Raw genomic sequence first — 15,483 nt, 5'->3', positions numbered from 1 at the left:
TCTTTCCCAAGGACACACCAAGTCAGTCGCCCCAGCCTGACATGAACGGATAGCGAACCTCAGAGCTTCGGATTACGCGTCCAACATTCTACGAACTATCCTGAAAGTGTGAGTTTTGCTCTTTCATGATAACGGTGACCATACTTTTCCAGGAATCGAGTTTCATATTTAAATACTAGAAGTAATTGAAATTTCACTGACGTACTTTTCATGCGGAGTGACCCATTTTTAGTTCCACTGGTTATATACCAGAAGAGTTTATGGGATGGTCTTTTGTGCGTTGTCTTCCGTCGCTACTCCTAAATTGCTTGGAGGATTGCCTTGAATCCTTACACACACATTCATCGCATGGTCTAGTTAGTCCTAGATTAAAATGGTGCTGCTCGGAGATTCAATATGGCCGCTGAAGAGGTCATTTAAAAATAATTGTTATTGCTACTGTACCCGAATAAATGATCATATCAAAATGGGGCTTTCACTAAAGACTTTGCATGATGTATGCTTGATTCTTAATGAAAATGGAGCCGATCTGGAGTCCTATACAGCCATCATGGCTGCTGTCTTTACAATATTATGATCGCCACTGCTTCTGAATGGATTGTCACATCAGCATGGGCGTGTCACTGTCTGACTTTGTGTTATAAACGAAAATGGTGCCGATCTAATGTCTACTACAGCTGACATAATGGCCAGCATGAAAATCTTGTTATCACTACGTTTTAATAAAGGATCATGTCAGCATGGTTTTTCAATGAAAGTTCTAGTAATGTTTGGTTGATCCTAAATTAAAAGTGTGCTGATCTGACATCCAGTATGTTTCGATCTTGAAAATCTTGTTTCGCTACTTTTCTTAAATGGAATTTCATTTTGATACGGGGCTTTCATCAGATGAGTTCTGATGGTGTCTAGTTGGTCCTTGACAAAAATGACCCAGCCTCAATATGGCCACCATGGTGGCTATTTTAAAATTATTGTTATATCCACTTCTTCCAAATGGATGGCTATGTTTACATGGTGTTTTCATAAATAGATTTATGTTAACTAGTTCAGTCCCTTCGATTGACTATTATTAAAATTAAAACCACAGTTTTTTTTATTATGAATGAATATTTCTTCCACAAGTTTCAACTAAAGACAGTGTTCAACATCAGTTTTAACTAAAGCCAGTGTTTAACATCAGTTCGTTAAAATGATGCAGAGCTTCTAGGTATTTAAAAATATTTAAGCACGGAAATGATCTAATTTTAATGGAGGGAAGTGAGGTGTCACGGTTGTGTTAGATTTCAAATACATACATCCCACTCCACTTCTTCCCCACAATCCTCTTATATTCGTACTTAACTATGTATTACCTGATTTCTAGACTTCGGTCAATTAGACTGAAATAAGTACGGTTGAATCTTATCACGGTGATTTACTCGCCTTTTCTTTTCTATGTATATGTTTGAAAGAGAACCCATATAGACTTCATCCTGGTAAATTTGGACATGTGCATATTACATTAGAAAATCCAGCGAAAGATTTAACTAAGGTCACGAAGAGCATCTTTATTGTAAAAGTGAGATATTAACTAGTATTAGCCGCAACAGGAGCTTCATTATTTAATCATGAACAGAGCCTGTGAAATGAACATCGAATACAAAATTAAATTAAAGCAAGTCAAGTGTAAATTACGGGCTATAGTGACCTACGTATGCAAGGAGGGGTTAGTGCTCATCAGGATGCACCCCCCTCACAAAGTTCGACGTTTCTAAATAAGATAATATGTACATAGGATGCGATGAAAACATACGTTGTCGTGAGGTAAAATCAAACCCAAAACATTAAATGATGAGTGTAGATCGTACTGCCCTTTTTGTACCGATGTGGTGGTAATAGATATGTATACAATCAACTAGCATGATTAGTTTAAAAAAACTAAGTCACAATCACCTACTTTGTGATGATGATGTCGTCAAGATGAATCCCCTCAACTATTTATTTTTATTACAGGTAAAACAGTGCTTATGGAGGGTGCAAAAACGTAAGCTTAAAGCATAAACTTGCCTAAAAAAATATTCATGTATACAATGATAGGTCCTTTAACTCCCTATCCAGACGGCAGGTACTACGATGCCCACTCCAAAATGTTACATGTGAACCAGGAAGAAAGACGAGTTGTACTGCAGTGTGTCAGTGTTTGTGTGAGAACGTGTGTGCGGACATCCACGGTAGAGCCATAGCTCCCTTCGAGAGCCGAGCTACAAATGATTGATTTAAAATTAGATTCTCTGATCTGGGAAGTAAACAGATTTTGCTTTGAAAACTAAATGAGTGTGGCTTTCAGTACCAACGCTTGTTTCATTCATACTATTTTCATTTTTAAACACGTCTTATTATTGGATCTTGAAGGAACAAAACCTATTTATGGCGAATTTGTTAGGGTTTCTTGCTTTGTTTTGCTAATTTAAATGATGTTGCACCTTTCGAAACTAATAAAAGTAAGAGTTGGGAACCTTTCTGCAAGTAGTATTACCAGTACTATATTACAAATAAGCATCATGTCTTGCTTGTAGGAAGATCATTTTTCATAAGGGGCCAGTCTGTGCATGGGAAGTATAAAACCGCTATGTTTATGTTTCAAAAGTCATTAATTTACATCCATTCCTATTTTCGCGAATACATACAAGTTCTCTCATTCCTGTAAATAAAATGTTCTCACATGTTCAGTGCCTAAATTGCATATCAATGAAAGAATGGCTTCAACTTTTTATTACAGTTTCCGGCCGAAGACCCAGATCAAGAGAGAGAGTCACAAAAATCAAACATGCACAAGAAGGCAATGCATGCCCCCACCCCATCAATTAAGTCGAATAAAAACAAGTACATCATGTTACAATAAATAAACACCAAAGTAATTAGAAAGTGTCGCTCTATACACATTCGAAAGTGAAATGTCTGTCAGATTAACTGACAATTCATCGTTGCTTATCAGTTTTAGCACACTCGCAAGGAAGCTGGTGTAGAACCCATCAGGTCCGCACTCAATGGTCTTACTCAACAAAAGCGTCTGCACACCCGCATTCGGACGACCTCTGTGTTGTCGATTTATCATATGAGTAAGAGGCCTTGATCCCAGTTGGCATTTAAACGTAACTGCAGAATAGACAAAATAAAATCCAGCTATTGGCACCTTAAGTCTGGACTCGGGTGTTAAGGTTAATCCCAGCATGAATGCGGACCCATACCCATCTTCAGTCTGCCATGTCAGTTTTTCTGAAATAATAATAATAATAATAATAATAATAATAATAATAATAATAATTTGTATGCAAGAAAAAGAAATTACATAGAATAGAAACGTCAAACACAATATGATATATACATACACAACAATCTTATGATAGTTTAACAACCGTAGGAGCGATTTCATGTTCGGTTAGAATCAGGTAGACATTACAGCATTATAGCTGTAAAAACCCTCGATAACATTACGTTGTTTTAAATGTGTCAAATGATACTTTGAACTGTGAAGGTTATATGGCAGGTGCGATGATAAACAATTATCACATACGAAAGCGATATGAGTATACTGAACATGCCCAAAGAGTAATATGACCCTTAGAAACATAGACGCGATGGACCGCTCCGGTGGCCTAGTGATTAGAGCGTCCGCCTCGGGTGTGGGAGGTCGTGGGTTTGAAACCCGGCCGAGTCAGACTAAAGGCTTTTAAAAATGGTACTAACATCTTGGCGTTCTGCATTACGAGGTTAGTGTTAGGACTGGTCGGCCTGGTGGCAGGATAATATGACTGGGTGGAACATCATGCTACATGTCTGTAGCATGATGTCCCAGTGCTTGACATCACTATAAACTGCGATATGACTGAAAAATTGTTAAAGCTATATTAAAAATCTAAATCACATACATACATACATACATACATAGACGCGATGACATAAATCCTCTCGTCTCTGACTCCAAGTATGTCCATTAACATTTACTGAACAAATGTATGGCGTTTAGTCTTACAATATAAATTTAGCAAATAATTGTCAGAACATTTACTGAAACACATTCATTTATTTGTATTAATGCGAGATTTTCGGTAACAATCGGAAAAGCCTCGCTCTTGTTTACAACCTATGGCGAGATTTCTCAATTACAGACCAGTGAATCTGATGGATTCTAGTAATCTCACCTGGCAATGACGTAACATTTGCATACACGTGAGCTGCTATTCCCCTGGAACGCCAGATTTCCAGGCTTTTATTTACGTCCCCGTGGTTTTGTGAAGTAAGGCGCTTAGTGGAAACTGTAATTTGCACATAATAATAATAATAATGCATATATTTCATACGTTTCTTCATGTGCAGATTCACTCGCAAGAAATCAACGAACTTTACTCAAAGCAAAGGACTTTGGTTGTTTCAGAAATTATATAATCATATAATAATATTTTAATGTTTAATATCAAATAAATCGACTTGATATGTTTAACAAAGAATATTTGGTGTAGAAATTGTTATATATATTTGATTTAATTATATCTGATTTAATATATATTTATTTCAATTTAATTGTTTGTCAGTTTTAATTTTTTTACATATTTTTCATTACATGTTTTTGTAATGTAAATTTATTCACTGGAGATGATACTTTTCCAGAAAATAGTTTGACCTTGACTGTTCGTTTTATAAACACCAGGTGTTGATCTAGATCCTGACCTTGATTCAAAATTAGTAGCAACCACGTAAATAAGTTCTATTGTTATTTTAAAATGATTGGTTGGGATGGGACTAAGTGTTTTTAAGATGTAAACAATTTTGTTTTATTTCTTCGAGTAAGCTGATTGGTTTTCTTCAGGGCCACACTGGATGTACGTGATCTTTAACAAGTACGTAATTTCTACGAGGTTCTGGAACATGAACACGTGACCCCCTTTCTGCGTTTTAGAATACGAAATAACCTTTGTTTTGGAGAGATATTCTCAATAGCTAGCTAGGCTCTTACACTAGAAGTTGTATCTTGTGCTGTTTGGAGTTATTTCGAATTACTTGGATGGGATTTACATCAAATTACTTGGATTCAAAAGGATAAATGCTGTTATTTTCCTGGAAAATACGCGTGCTCATATGAAATTCCTGAGCAAAGACAGCTCTCATAAAAATTTATTTGGATTTCCAAAACCGGAGTGATAATTCTGATTTCTACAAGGAACTGTAGACTTCAACACTACAGATTACAGCATACGTCATCGTCTTCCATCTTGGATTCTTCGTCGGAACTCGAACTTAAAATCATTACATTAGAACATTATGTTATTAGGACTTCACCAATTTTATTCTTGGATTATTCTTGGATTATTTTTGGATTTGATTATATAAAACCGTAGGTTCATATTCTTTTCATTTATACAGAATTTTTTCGGGGAAACAAATTTATGTTTTTTTTTTAAATTATCAAAGCTTGTTGTTTTCACTCTTTCTCGTGTTACTATTTGCCAGAGAGTATGCTTAATTGTTTCACTACTGATTATATTGCAAAGCAATCTATTCAATATTTACAGACAAATATTATTATACTATTTATGTACTTTCTTCCATTATGTATATTTAGCAACATTTTTGGTCTTCTCTTTTCATGTATCATGTTATATGGTTAAGGTTTGTTTGCAAGTGTGAAAAAATCACCAGGAAACGTAAATTACCTCCTCTTGTGTATCCTTCTTGTATCACCTGTAAATGAAGCAACATACACGAGAATCATTGATAGATGTCATAACGCATCTAGGCATACAATTTCACCAGTGATTAGTAATGTGTAAATTATATATACAAGACTAAGATTATTACCTGATCTACATTAGGAATTTTTAGTTCACAAGTTCGAATAAATTTTACAGTTAATTGTTAATACTACAGGATTATCGTGGAATATCCGAGTAAAATGTGTTATACAAGTCAAACAAATTAAGAATCTCAATGACAATAATTTTTGAAATTTTAAGCAGCCTATATTGACATTTTGAGAGCAATTGTGGCTTGAACGTCTATGCCTGGAAATACTTAGAATGAGATAAAGATCACATGTAAGACGATCTTCAAAAACAATACTCCTTTGTTCTTGTAGACTTGCGTGGCCACGGTGAAAAACGTTTTTCTGTTTCTATTTTGGTGTTCAGAAATTAGATCTATAATTTACTTTCAATCATAATGATATTTTGTCCCTTAATTAGCAAATAAATATTGCTTAAATTATGATTTGCTTTTTTCTGTTTCATACATTGGCCTGCATAATCAGATTACATTTACCATTGATTGTGGGACAGGATGTAAGCATACTATGCTTCAGCTTTCAAGGTCACGAAACAGCTTGGTATTGCTAGACAGCCAGTGGCTTAAAGGATAGTATTGCTAGACAGCCAATGGCTTAAAGGATAATATTGCTAGACAGCCAGTGGCTTAAAGGATAGTACATTTGCCGTCGTCGCATCTTCTCTAGCCAAGGTTGCGATAACCCTATCTACACCTTGGCGTATTGAACGTACATTTCTGTGCTTCGGGTCTGTGAATTTCATTGGATGCGGCAGCAAGCCACCACAGCCAGTCAAAATTAGGTTGTTCAAATTTTGAACACTGTTCGTACGTGATCGAGTCAAAGGGAGCACACAACTTGAATGGACTGAAAAATAATCAAATTTCCACTGACGGTCTGTGTTTGCACAAATATCTTTCACTTAAATACACTTGTAATGGCTTCCCTCTGGTACATAGCCATAGTTTCGATTTTAAACTTACAAAATATCATTTTTAGGTCAATTGCCTTTACCGTTTTCAGCCGATGTACGATGCACAAAGCTATTGGTTAGTTGGCATAACATACTAAGGAAGGCAGCACATGAAATCCAACAGATGTCGTTAGGACATGGCACCAATATACATATTCGATCCGCCAAGGTGTAGATAGGGTTATCGGTTGGGCAAAATCATATTATCCCGCATTTTTCCAAAAGGCGCGTGTTTATATTTATATTTGTCTACCTTATAACAGAGATTTTTCCTCTGCAAAAGAGCATCATAATTATTATATTCCATGTGTGTGATTATGAGCTACAATGTTTGTTACAAACATATGAATCTAGGAAAAGAAACGGCCAAACAATTACTAGTCTCTTCCCTACCTTTTGTTTTATTTTTGTGTTAAGACATTTCTTTTTTGTGCCTTGTGTTGAGAGACAGACAGACAGACAGAGACAGAGATAGAAATACAGAGACAGAGGGGGAAGGGGCTAACGTACCAGAAGGAAATATTTCTGGAGAGCAGCGTTTCTAACACAGCAAAACTTATTTCCACAAGACGAAATTGTATTAAATAATGTTTCTTCTGCCGTCACGTGTGATCCCAGATAGTCGCAAGGTATGCACAACCAGTCCTGTACGCCGTCTTTTAGTAATTGTTGTAAATGACACTTTTTTTCGTCTGCCTCCATAATTATTCCAAGTCTTGTAGCAAGAAGTATCACCACTACTACGAGCACAATGTTACCCACAATTGAAATTGACAGGAATATACGACTAAAATTTGGTTTCTTATTTGCTGTTCCAGCATCATACCGAATCGTTGTTTTTCGAATTCTGCGCTCAGCGCTTAGTCCTCTTGTCAAGGTGGAAATTTCGTTCGTCATTTCTCTTTCTGACAGACACTGATTCTCATCCTTGCTTCCGATGCCAGAATCTACAGAACTGTCACTAGAATCATACCTGTTGCTTTCATCCACGGAGTAATGACATTTTTTTACAACCTTATAATTAATCTGTTCCTTTTTAATCAAGAACTGATCGTCATCTTCGTATTCTTGTACGTTAGGGTGGCCATTTTCCGCATGTCCCTGTGACAAATCGTCAATTCTTCGTGTCATTTTTATTACTTCAGACTGACTGTGATCCAATTCCTGATTCAATATAATAGATATTCTATATTTTGAAAATGTTATCGAGATCTCTAATGCACCTATGCATAATTGCTGAGTAAATGCCTTTAGGTACGTAAAATGTTAATAAGGGTAACTTATTCTACTGACGTATACTATAATGAGATGCAAATTTAGTATATATACTTGTAAGTCATATGTCTAGTTTTGTACAGGAAAAGTGAATAATATACCCTGATCAAGCTATTGACAGTATCTTATACATGGGTTAACGGTTCTCCATCTGAGGTAAGGTGTTTGTACTGGGTCATAAAGACTTCTAAACCTGAACATATACGACTATCTGTATAGACGTCCAAGCTTTAACATATACGAGTATCTGTATCGACGTCCAAGCCTTAACATATACGAGTATCTGTATAGACGTCCAAGCTTTAACATATACGAGTATCTGTATAGAAGTCCAAGCCTTAACATATACGAGTATCTGTATAGACGTCCAAGCCTTAACACATACGAGTATCTGTATAGACGTCCAAGCCTTAACACATACGAGTGTCTGTATAAACGTCCAAACCTTAACATATACGAGTGTCTGTATAGACGTCCAAGCCTTAACATATACGAGTATTTGTATAAACGTCCAAGCCTTAACATATACGAGTATTTGTATAAACGTCCAAGCCTTAACATATACGAGTATCTGTATAGACGTCCAAGCCTTAACATATACGAGTATCTGTATAGACGTCCAAGCCTTAACATATACGAGTATTTGTATAAACGTCCAAGCCTTAACATATACGAGTATCTGTATAAACGTCCAAACCTTAACATATACGAGTATCTGTATAGACGTCCAAGCCTTAACATATACGAGTATTTGTATAAACGTCCAAGCTTTAACATATACGAGTATCTGTATAGACGTCCAAGCCTTGACATATACGAGTATCTGTATAAACGTCCAAACCTTAACATATACGAGTATCTGTATAGACGTCCAAGCCTTAACATATACGAGTATCTGTATAGACGTCCAAGCCTTAACATATACGAGTATTTGTATAAACGTCCAAGCTTTAACATATACGAGTATCTGTATAGACGTCCAAGCCTTGACATATACGAGTATCTGTATAAACGTCCAAACCTTAACATATACGAGTATCTGTATAGACGTCCAAGCCTTAACATATACGACTATCTGTATAGACGTCCAAGCCTTAACACATACGAGTATGTGTATAAACGTCCAAACCTTAACATATACGAGTATTTGTATAAACGTCCAAGCCTTAACATATACGAGTATTTGTATAAACGTCCAAGCCTTAACATATACGAGTATTTGTATAAACGTCCAAGCCTTAACATATACGAGTATCTGTATAAACGACTAAGCCTTAACATATACAAGTATCTGTATAGACGTCCAAGCTTTAACATATACGAGTATCTGTATAAACGACTAAGCCTTAACATATACAAGTATCTGTATAGACGTCCAAGCCTTAACATATACAACTGTGTCATTTAGAAAACTAGAACGCGTAATGTTTGCCCCAAAGGAAGAAAAAAAATGAAATTTAATTTTCAACTAATCAACGTCATTCTGTTTGAAAGCACGTCAACGTACAACTATCGCAAACATAATTCGCTACTTCACCAAATAATTCCAGTTTGTCATTTTGTTCAATCCATCTTAGTCAAGAAAAATCGTTGCACAAACTGATTTTAAAAATGTCATAAGAGAACAATTTAAAGAAAACAACATTCTGGTTAAATGATGATTTAGTTTGTTGTGCTTTATGCAAACTATTTTAAATTGTAATATCATTTTGAAACAGTATGCTTAGATTGAAAGGCTACGGAATCAGTGTGAATTCAGGTACATTAATCTATATATTTTGGTAACTTGCGATATCGTAGCGTTATTCCTTTGCAATATAGTTGGAGATAATTTCTAACATTATCTTCCCAAATTACTACTGATGTCTTAATTCCGAAGACTTTTTCATTACTTCGTGATAAATTAAAACTATGTGTAAGTCTTGATAATTCTTTGTAAAACAAAAGAGGTAACTAAAGCGTCCGATACCATTTTAATCCACGAATCTCCTCGGCGAAAGACGAAACAGGCACTTTGACAGCGTGACTTGCGTTTTATTCTGATTTAGCAGTTGATATCATGCATAATTCTTGGAAATACTGAGGTCGATGGTATTTTTGTCCTCCAATACGAGCATTACAGATGGCAATTCAACAGGTGGACACATGATACACGGAGAGCAAACAGATGGTACGGGTTCTTCTTTAACCAGTACACTAGTTAGGGCATATAAACTACATTTATTACACCATAACTTGTAGAAGCTCATGTGTAAAATTATTTACTTGATCTTGCAGTCTTTAATATGTAAATAGTAGCAAAACTGGATAAAGTATTATTATTATTTGATTTGACTAATTATATGATAGTCATGAGCACATAAAAACACTTCCCGCTTTAACATGTCACCTTTTCTCAGCGAAACGGGATTCAAATGTATTTTATGTAAATGTGGGCACAGTTCTATCAAGCTATTAATGCAATAACTACTATAATAGATCGTATATTTGTCATATAAGTAAATTGATTATAGTTCTCGGAAATCGCCGATGAGTAGTTTCAACCGAAATCATTGAATTTAGAATGTTCAATGCACTAGCTTGCACTAATTGATCGGTAAGAGTTTCTGATGAAAAGACGAGATTGTACATGTAATTCTTTAAGTCGGTGAGTGCGTGCCTGCATGCACCTGCGTAATGCATTATGATATCAACTTAATGTTAAACGTACTTTATACTTGTACATATTTTCTTTTGAACGGGGTTGTCATATTCCATAAAGATTTTCCAGAAGAAAAAACTAAAATCATATTTATGATCCACCCAAACCTCATCCAGACAAGATAAATACGTTGTTGTCGCTTGATGGGATGAGGACTTACTTGGATATATAATAATGGTTGGAACACTACTGACCGGTATCCATTTCCTAATGTAGGCACGATATAACAAGTGTCAATCAATACCTATAGCAGACTGCTGATCTTTCAAAAGCCTAACTCTAATGTCCACTTTTAATTTCACGTAATAACACCGAAGATAATACGAGTTCGTTTCCATTTTATCATGTTCACTGTTTTTAATCTGCAGAAATAAAATGCCCTTTTACACATCAGGAGTACGTCATGAGTATATTTGCAAATAGTATTTTATGAACTGTGGGAGCGGTTCCAACCATAGCTATGATATTATGATTGCTTGTTCGCCGTAAATTACCATTCGCTTTAGACACTGCTAATATCGAGTAAAGTAATTAAGGTTTTCATACATAGAAAGTAGCGCCTCCATGACCAAATGAAAGAAAGTAAAACTTGATCGCGCATGCATGGACAAGCATGGTGTTAATCTAAAAGGAATTGAACACAAAATCTATAATTGAAAAACTGATATTATATCATTGGAACAATGTCTCGTAAACGACATTTGTGACTCTCCTGTGTGTGTGTGTGTGTGTGTGTGTGTGTGTGTGTGTGTGTGTACTTATATCTCTATGTATGTACGTGTATGTATGTATGCATGTACTACTTGTATGTACGTGTATGTATGTATGCATGTACTACTTGTATGTATGTATGTATGTATGTATGTATGTATGTGTGTGTGTGTGCGTGCGTGCGTATGCGTGCGTATGTATATATGTATGTATGTATGTGTGCGTGCGTATGTATGTGAGCATGCATGCATGCATGTATGTATGTATGTATGCAGGTAGGGAGGTAGGTAGGTAGGTAGTTAGGCAGACAGCAATGTATGTAAGTATGTATGTATGTATGCATGGAGGTCCTACAGTTTGTTGTTTTTTTGGGGGGAGGGGCACCAAAGGCTTCGTATGTATGTATGTATGTATGTATCTATTATGCATGCTCGCATGCAGCCATATTTCACATATTCCGTGTTATCTCAAACGAACAAGAAAAAAACTACGTGGTAAGCGCAGTATCATTTATGAAAGCTGAAAAGAATCCTAATCGATTGAAACTTCGGACCGATTTTCAAACACTGCAATACACTAAGTTAAAAAAGAAGTATTATTGTTCGTGTCCTCATTCAATTTAAATAGGGGCCCCTAGTGTCCGAGTAGTCTCGAGCACTCACCGTTACGGATCACTGCCATCTCACCCCTGTCTGCGTGGGTTTGAGTCTCGGGTTAGGCCAATGTAGGTATGTGAGTAAGCTTGCCAGTAGCTTCTCTTGGGTCAGTGGTTCCTTCCGGGGTTTTTTCCGGGTTCTTCCTCCACCGTTTATACTGGCCTCCATGTATAGCCTATCTTGTGCTTAAAAATGGCGTTAAACCCTAGAGCAGCAGCAACAACAACAATTTAAATTGTTTCTTCAACCCACGGGTTAATTACAAATTCTTTCGTTCTTCCCAACTTAGGCAGAGGTACCTAAGGTAACTAAAGCAGTAGTTTGTGAAAATAGTACTTCACCCATGCAACGACGCGTCTGTTTTGACTAACCTACTTTTCTATATGTAAACAAAAAAGTTACTCACCGCTAGCTAAGTTGCAAAGTCCATGTTAGTTCGACATAAATCATGCCACACACCTTTCTCTACTTCTGTTCATTGCACGAACGCAAACGATATAGCTAACGTTTATTGAAATTTCTCGGTATTTCAAGTTATTATTATTTACTAGGAACTACTGATAGTGATAGCTTCAGAGAACGAGCTCGTCCTACTGACCTGGTTAAAATAGGGAAATTCCTTTTGGCTCGAGTTAATTGCAGTTTGTATAGAGAACTTGGGCTGGTAGTTTGATTAAAAAATGTCTTAATAATACGGTATTTTAATGAATGATTTAAAATACATTTTGAAAATCGTCCTTTGTGTCGATTCGGTTATCTTGAATTCTATAATGGAAATTCTCTGGAAAAGAACGATCACTATTACCATGTTTTCTCGGGTGTGATCATCTCTGTCCTGAAGTCAGTCCCTCACACTATCTCTTATCCTTCTGAGAATCATCTCATAAAATTGGTGAAATAGTACCCTCATGATGTCAAGTGGCGGAACAGATTTTCTGCTTCTCGATATGACCTTCTTTCCTCCCACCCCAAATCCCCGGTACCATCTGGATAGGTCAAAAGGGTACAATTTTTGCAATAATGTCGTTCAATCAAATATTTTATACCGATGGAAGTGACAACCAGCCACAGGTTCTTCCATACATTAAAGACAAATTCAGATATGCGGTTGTTATTGGCCCTTAGGACTATCCTTGCCTCCATCCCCTTGCTCCTGGATCATAACCTGCATACTGTTGATGGACATGACAAATAACCATTATAACCTACTGTTATATATATATATATATATATATATATATATATATATATATATATATATATATATATAAGCGAACATTTCGGATAGTACTAATATTATAGCAGCTACATGTACATACATGTAGTGCAAATGTCATATTAGCTACATGTAATATGATACGTTATCGCGAATCATGTCACATCATGTAATCCAAAGAAAAATACCTATTACAAATAGATAATGTTAAATATTATAAAATTACATACATTTGATGAAATGAAAATAGGTTTTAAGAATATCGACCAATACGAAGCAAAATTCAAGTGTCATGGGTATACTGATTGAAAACATTTTATATCCATCAAATTAAAGGCCGGAATTATTGTTACAAAAATATAGAGAAATATTGCTTTATTGCTTTAGAATTTAACAAATGCCGCTGTGACTGATTGACGCTAAGGCTTATGAATGTATACAATACAATACAATACAATACAATACAATACAATAGTAGTTTATATTTTATCCATCTTTTACCCACGAGATATGACATTTCCAGTCTGGATTTGTTGTCGTATCCAAATTTAAAACATATGATCACGAGAGAATGTGTGTATGAGAGTTGTCTTTGCAAACAGTTGTACAAAGAAAAATATATTAATCACAATTTAATTGTACTGTTGTTGTTTCTTTGTTTGTTGTTGTTGTAGGTTTTTTTTTTTACCTCCGTTTGAGAGCCTCTTGACGTATGGTCTAATGATGTATGCTGGAAATCAAGACAAATTTGATACTTCGGAGGAGTCTGAGTCTCGTGTTTCCGTCCTTGTAGTAGCTCCTCCATACGACGCTGCTCCTCTATGATTTAGGCACAGTCTTTCGGAAATCATGCTTTTCAGGCAGTTCATCAGCAGTCTACAAATCAAAGTTAAAATGATATCAAGCCCAATTTATTGAGCACTCTATGACAAGTGACCGCAGTGATTATTTAAATCAAATGGGATAAGTTACCACTGCTGTTTTATTATTACATTTCAGTTCAAAGTTTTATTTATTAAATTTGAGTTTGAAAATGTCTGACAAGACTGGATGTACAACCAATGAAAGCCTTGATTTCTGCAGAAAAACTGTACCAGACATTGGGATGTTTTTAAAAGGCTGATTTAATGTAACTCGCCACTGTACTTGTGATATGTATGTGTAATTGTATTTACAAATGTGTACCACTCATGTGACCTAGTGGTTAGAGCGTCCGCCTCTGATGCGAGAGGTCGTGTGTTCGACCTTTGGCTGAGACATATCAAAGACTTACAAAACTGCTACTAACAGCTGCCTCGCTTGGCGCTCAGCATTAAGAAGTTAGTGTTAGGACTGGTCGGCTTGGTGTCAGGATGATGTGACTGGGTGGGACATCGTGCTACATATCTGAGGCATGATACGCCAGTGCTAAACATCACTATAAACTTCCACACGGCAGACATCGTAGCGATATGACTGATTTTTTTTTTAAATTACGTTAAAACTCCAAATTACACACACACACACACACACAAACGCGCACACACACACACACACACAACAGATTTGTAAACCTGCTGTAATGCCTCATATTTCGAGTTCATATTCGTTTTAATAATGCTAAATAGTTTGTTCGAGATCTACACGTTGCACATTCAAAACGTATTATGATTATTTTAAACATTAACAGTTTACGTCTGCAGTATGTACTGTAAACTTTATTTGATATATTTTACTTAAGCTCTTTCTATCCCTCTTCTCATATGCACCATAGAGCTTTCTACATGGTTTAGGTGGTCCATACTTCTTTGGTGACGGAAGGGTTTTCTTCTTATATTCGACAGTCTCTGGGAAAGTTAGACACTGCTATCTTTAACGAATTCAATTTCATTTTAACACTAATTGGTTCATCACGGAAAGGTGTGTGTAAAAAGCAACTGTCCTCAAAATGCCGTATGCACAGGCGGGATGTTGCAGTTGGTATAAACGGTACAACTTTCCCATCCCTCACTCTATTGGACCCAACAGGTTCAATCCACTTTTTCCGGTAAACATTGTCTGTCGGAAAAAGAAAAAGAAACCTTTGTACCATCATCGCTCTCTTGGTTACATCCAGAAGCAACACAGTGCACAATATTTGTTGTAGAAATAAAACGATCTTTAAGATATATCACA

At 36.0% G+C, this 15,483-nt stretch overlaps 1 protein-coding gene across 3 annotated transcripts; it reads right to left on the bottom strand.

The window, feature by feature from the left end:
- Positions 1 to 1,527: 1,527 nt before the first annotated feature.
- On the bottom strand, positions 1,528 to 12,671 carry LOC149782818 (uncharacterized). 3 transcript variants are annotated; one of them, XM_089934340.1, is made up of 5 exons: positions 12,520 to 12,671; positions 7,281 to 7,934; positions 5,691 to 5,718; positions 4,182 to 4,295; positions 1,528 to 3,255 (listed from the first exon to the last, which is right to left on the bottom strand). In XM_089934340.1, exons 2-5 carry the CDS (start codon positions 7,899 to 7,901, stop codon positions 2,873 to 2,875), a joined length of 1,146 nt encoding a protein of 381 aa, XP_089790466.1. In that variant the 5' UTR covers positions 7,902 to 7,934; positions 12,520 to 12,671; the 3' UTR covers positions 1,528 to 2,872. The 3 variants fall into 3 exon arrangements, with proteins under 3 accessions (XP_089790466.1, XP_089790467.1, XP_089790465.1); XM_089934341.1 differs by lacking the exon at positions 12,520 to 12,671 and adding an exon at positions 12,120 to 12,267; XM_089934339.1 differs by lacking the exon at positions 12,520 to 12,671 and adding an exon at positions 10,015 to 10,112.
- Between the last annotated feature and the right edge of the window lie 2,812 nt (positions 12,672 to 15,483).

This window comes from Sinohyriopsis cumingii, chromosome 15 (assembly GCF_028554795.1).
Source record: "Sinohyriopsis cumingii isolate HCF-2022 chromosome 15, ASM2855479v2, whole genome shotgun sequence".
Taxonomy (NCBI): Eukaryota; Metazoa; Mollusca; class Bivalvia; order Unionida; family Unionidae; genus Sinohyriopsis; species Sinohyriopsis cumingii.
This window is presented reverse-complemented; position numbering and strand designations above follow the sequence as displayed.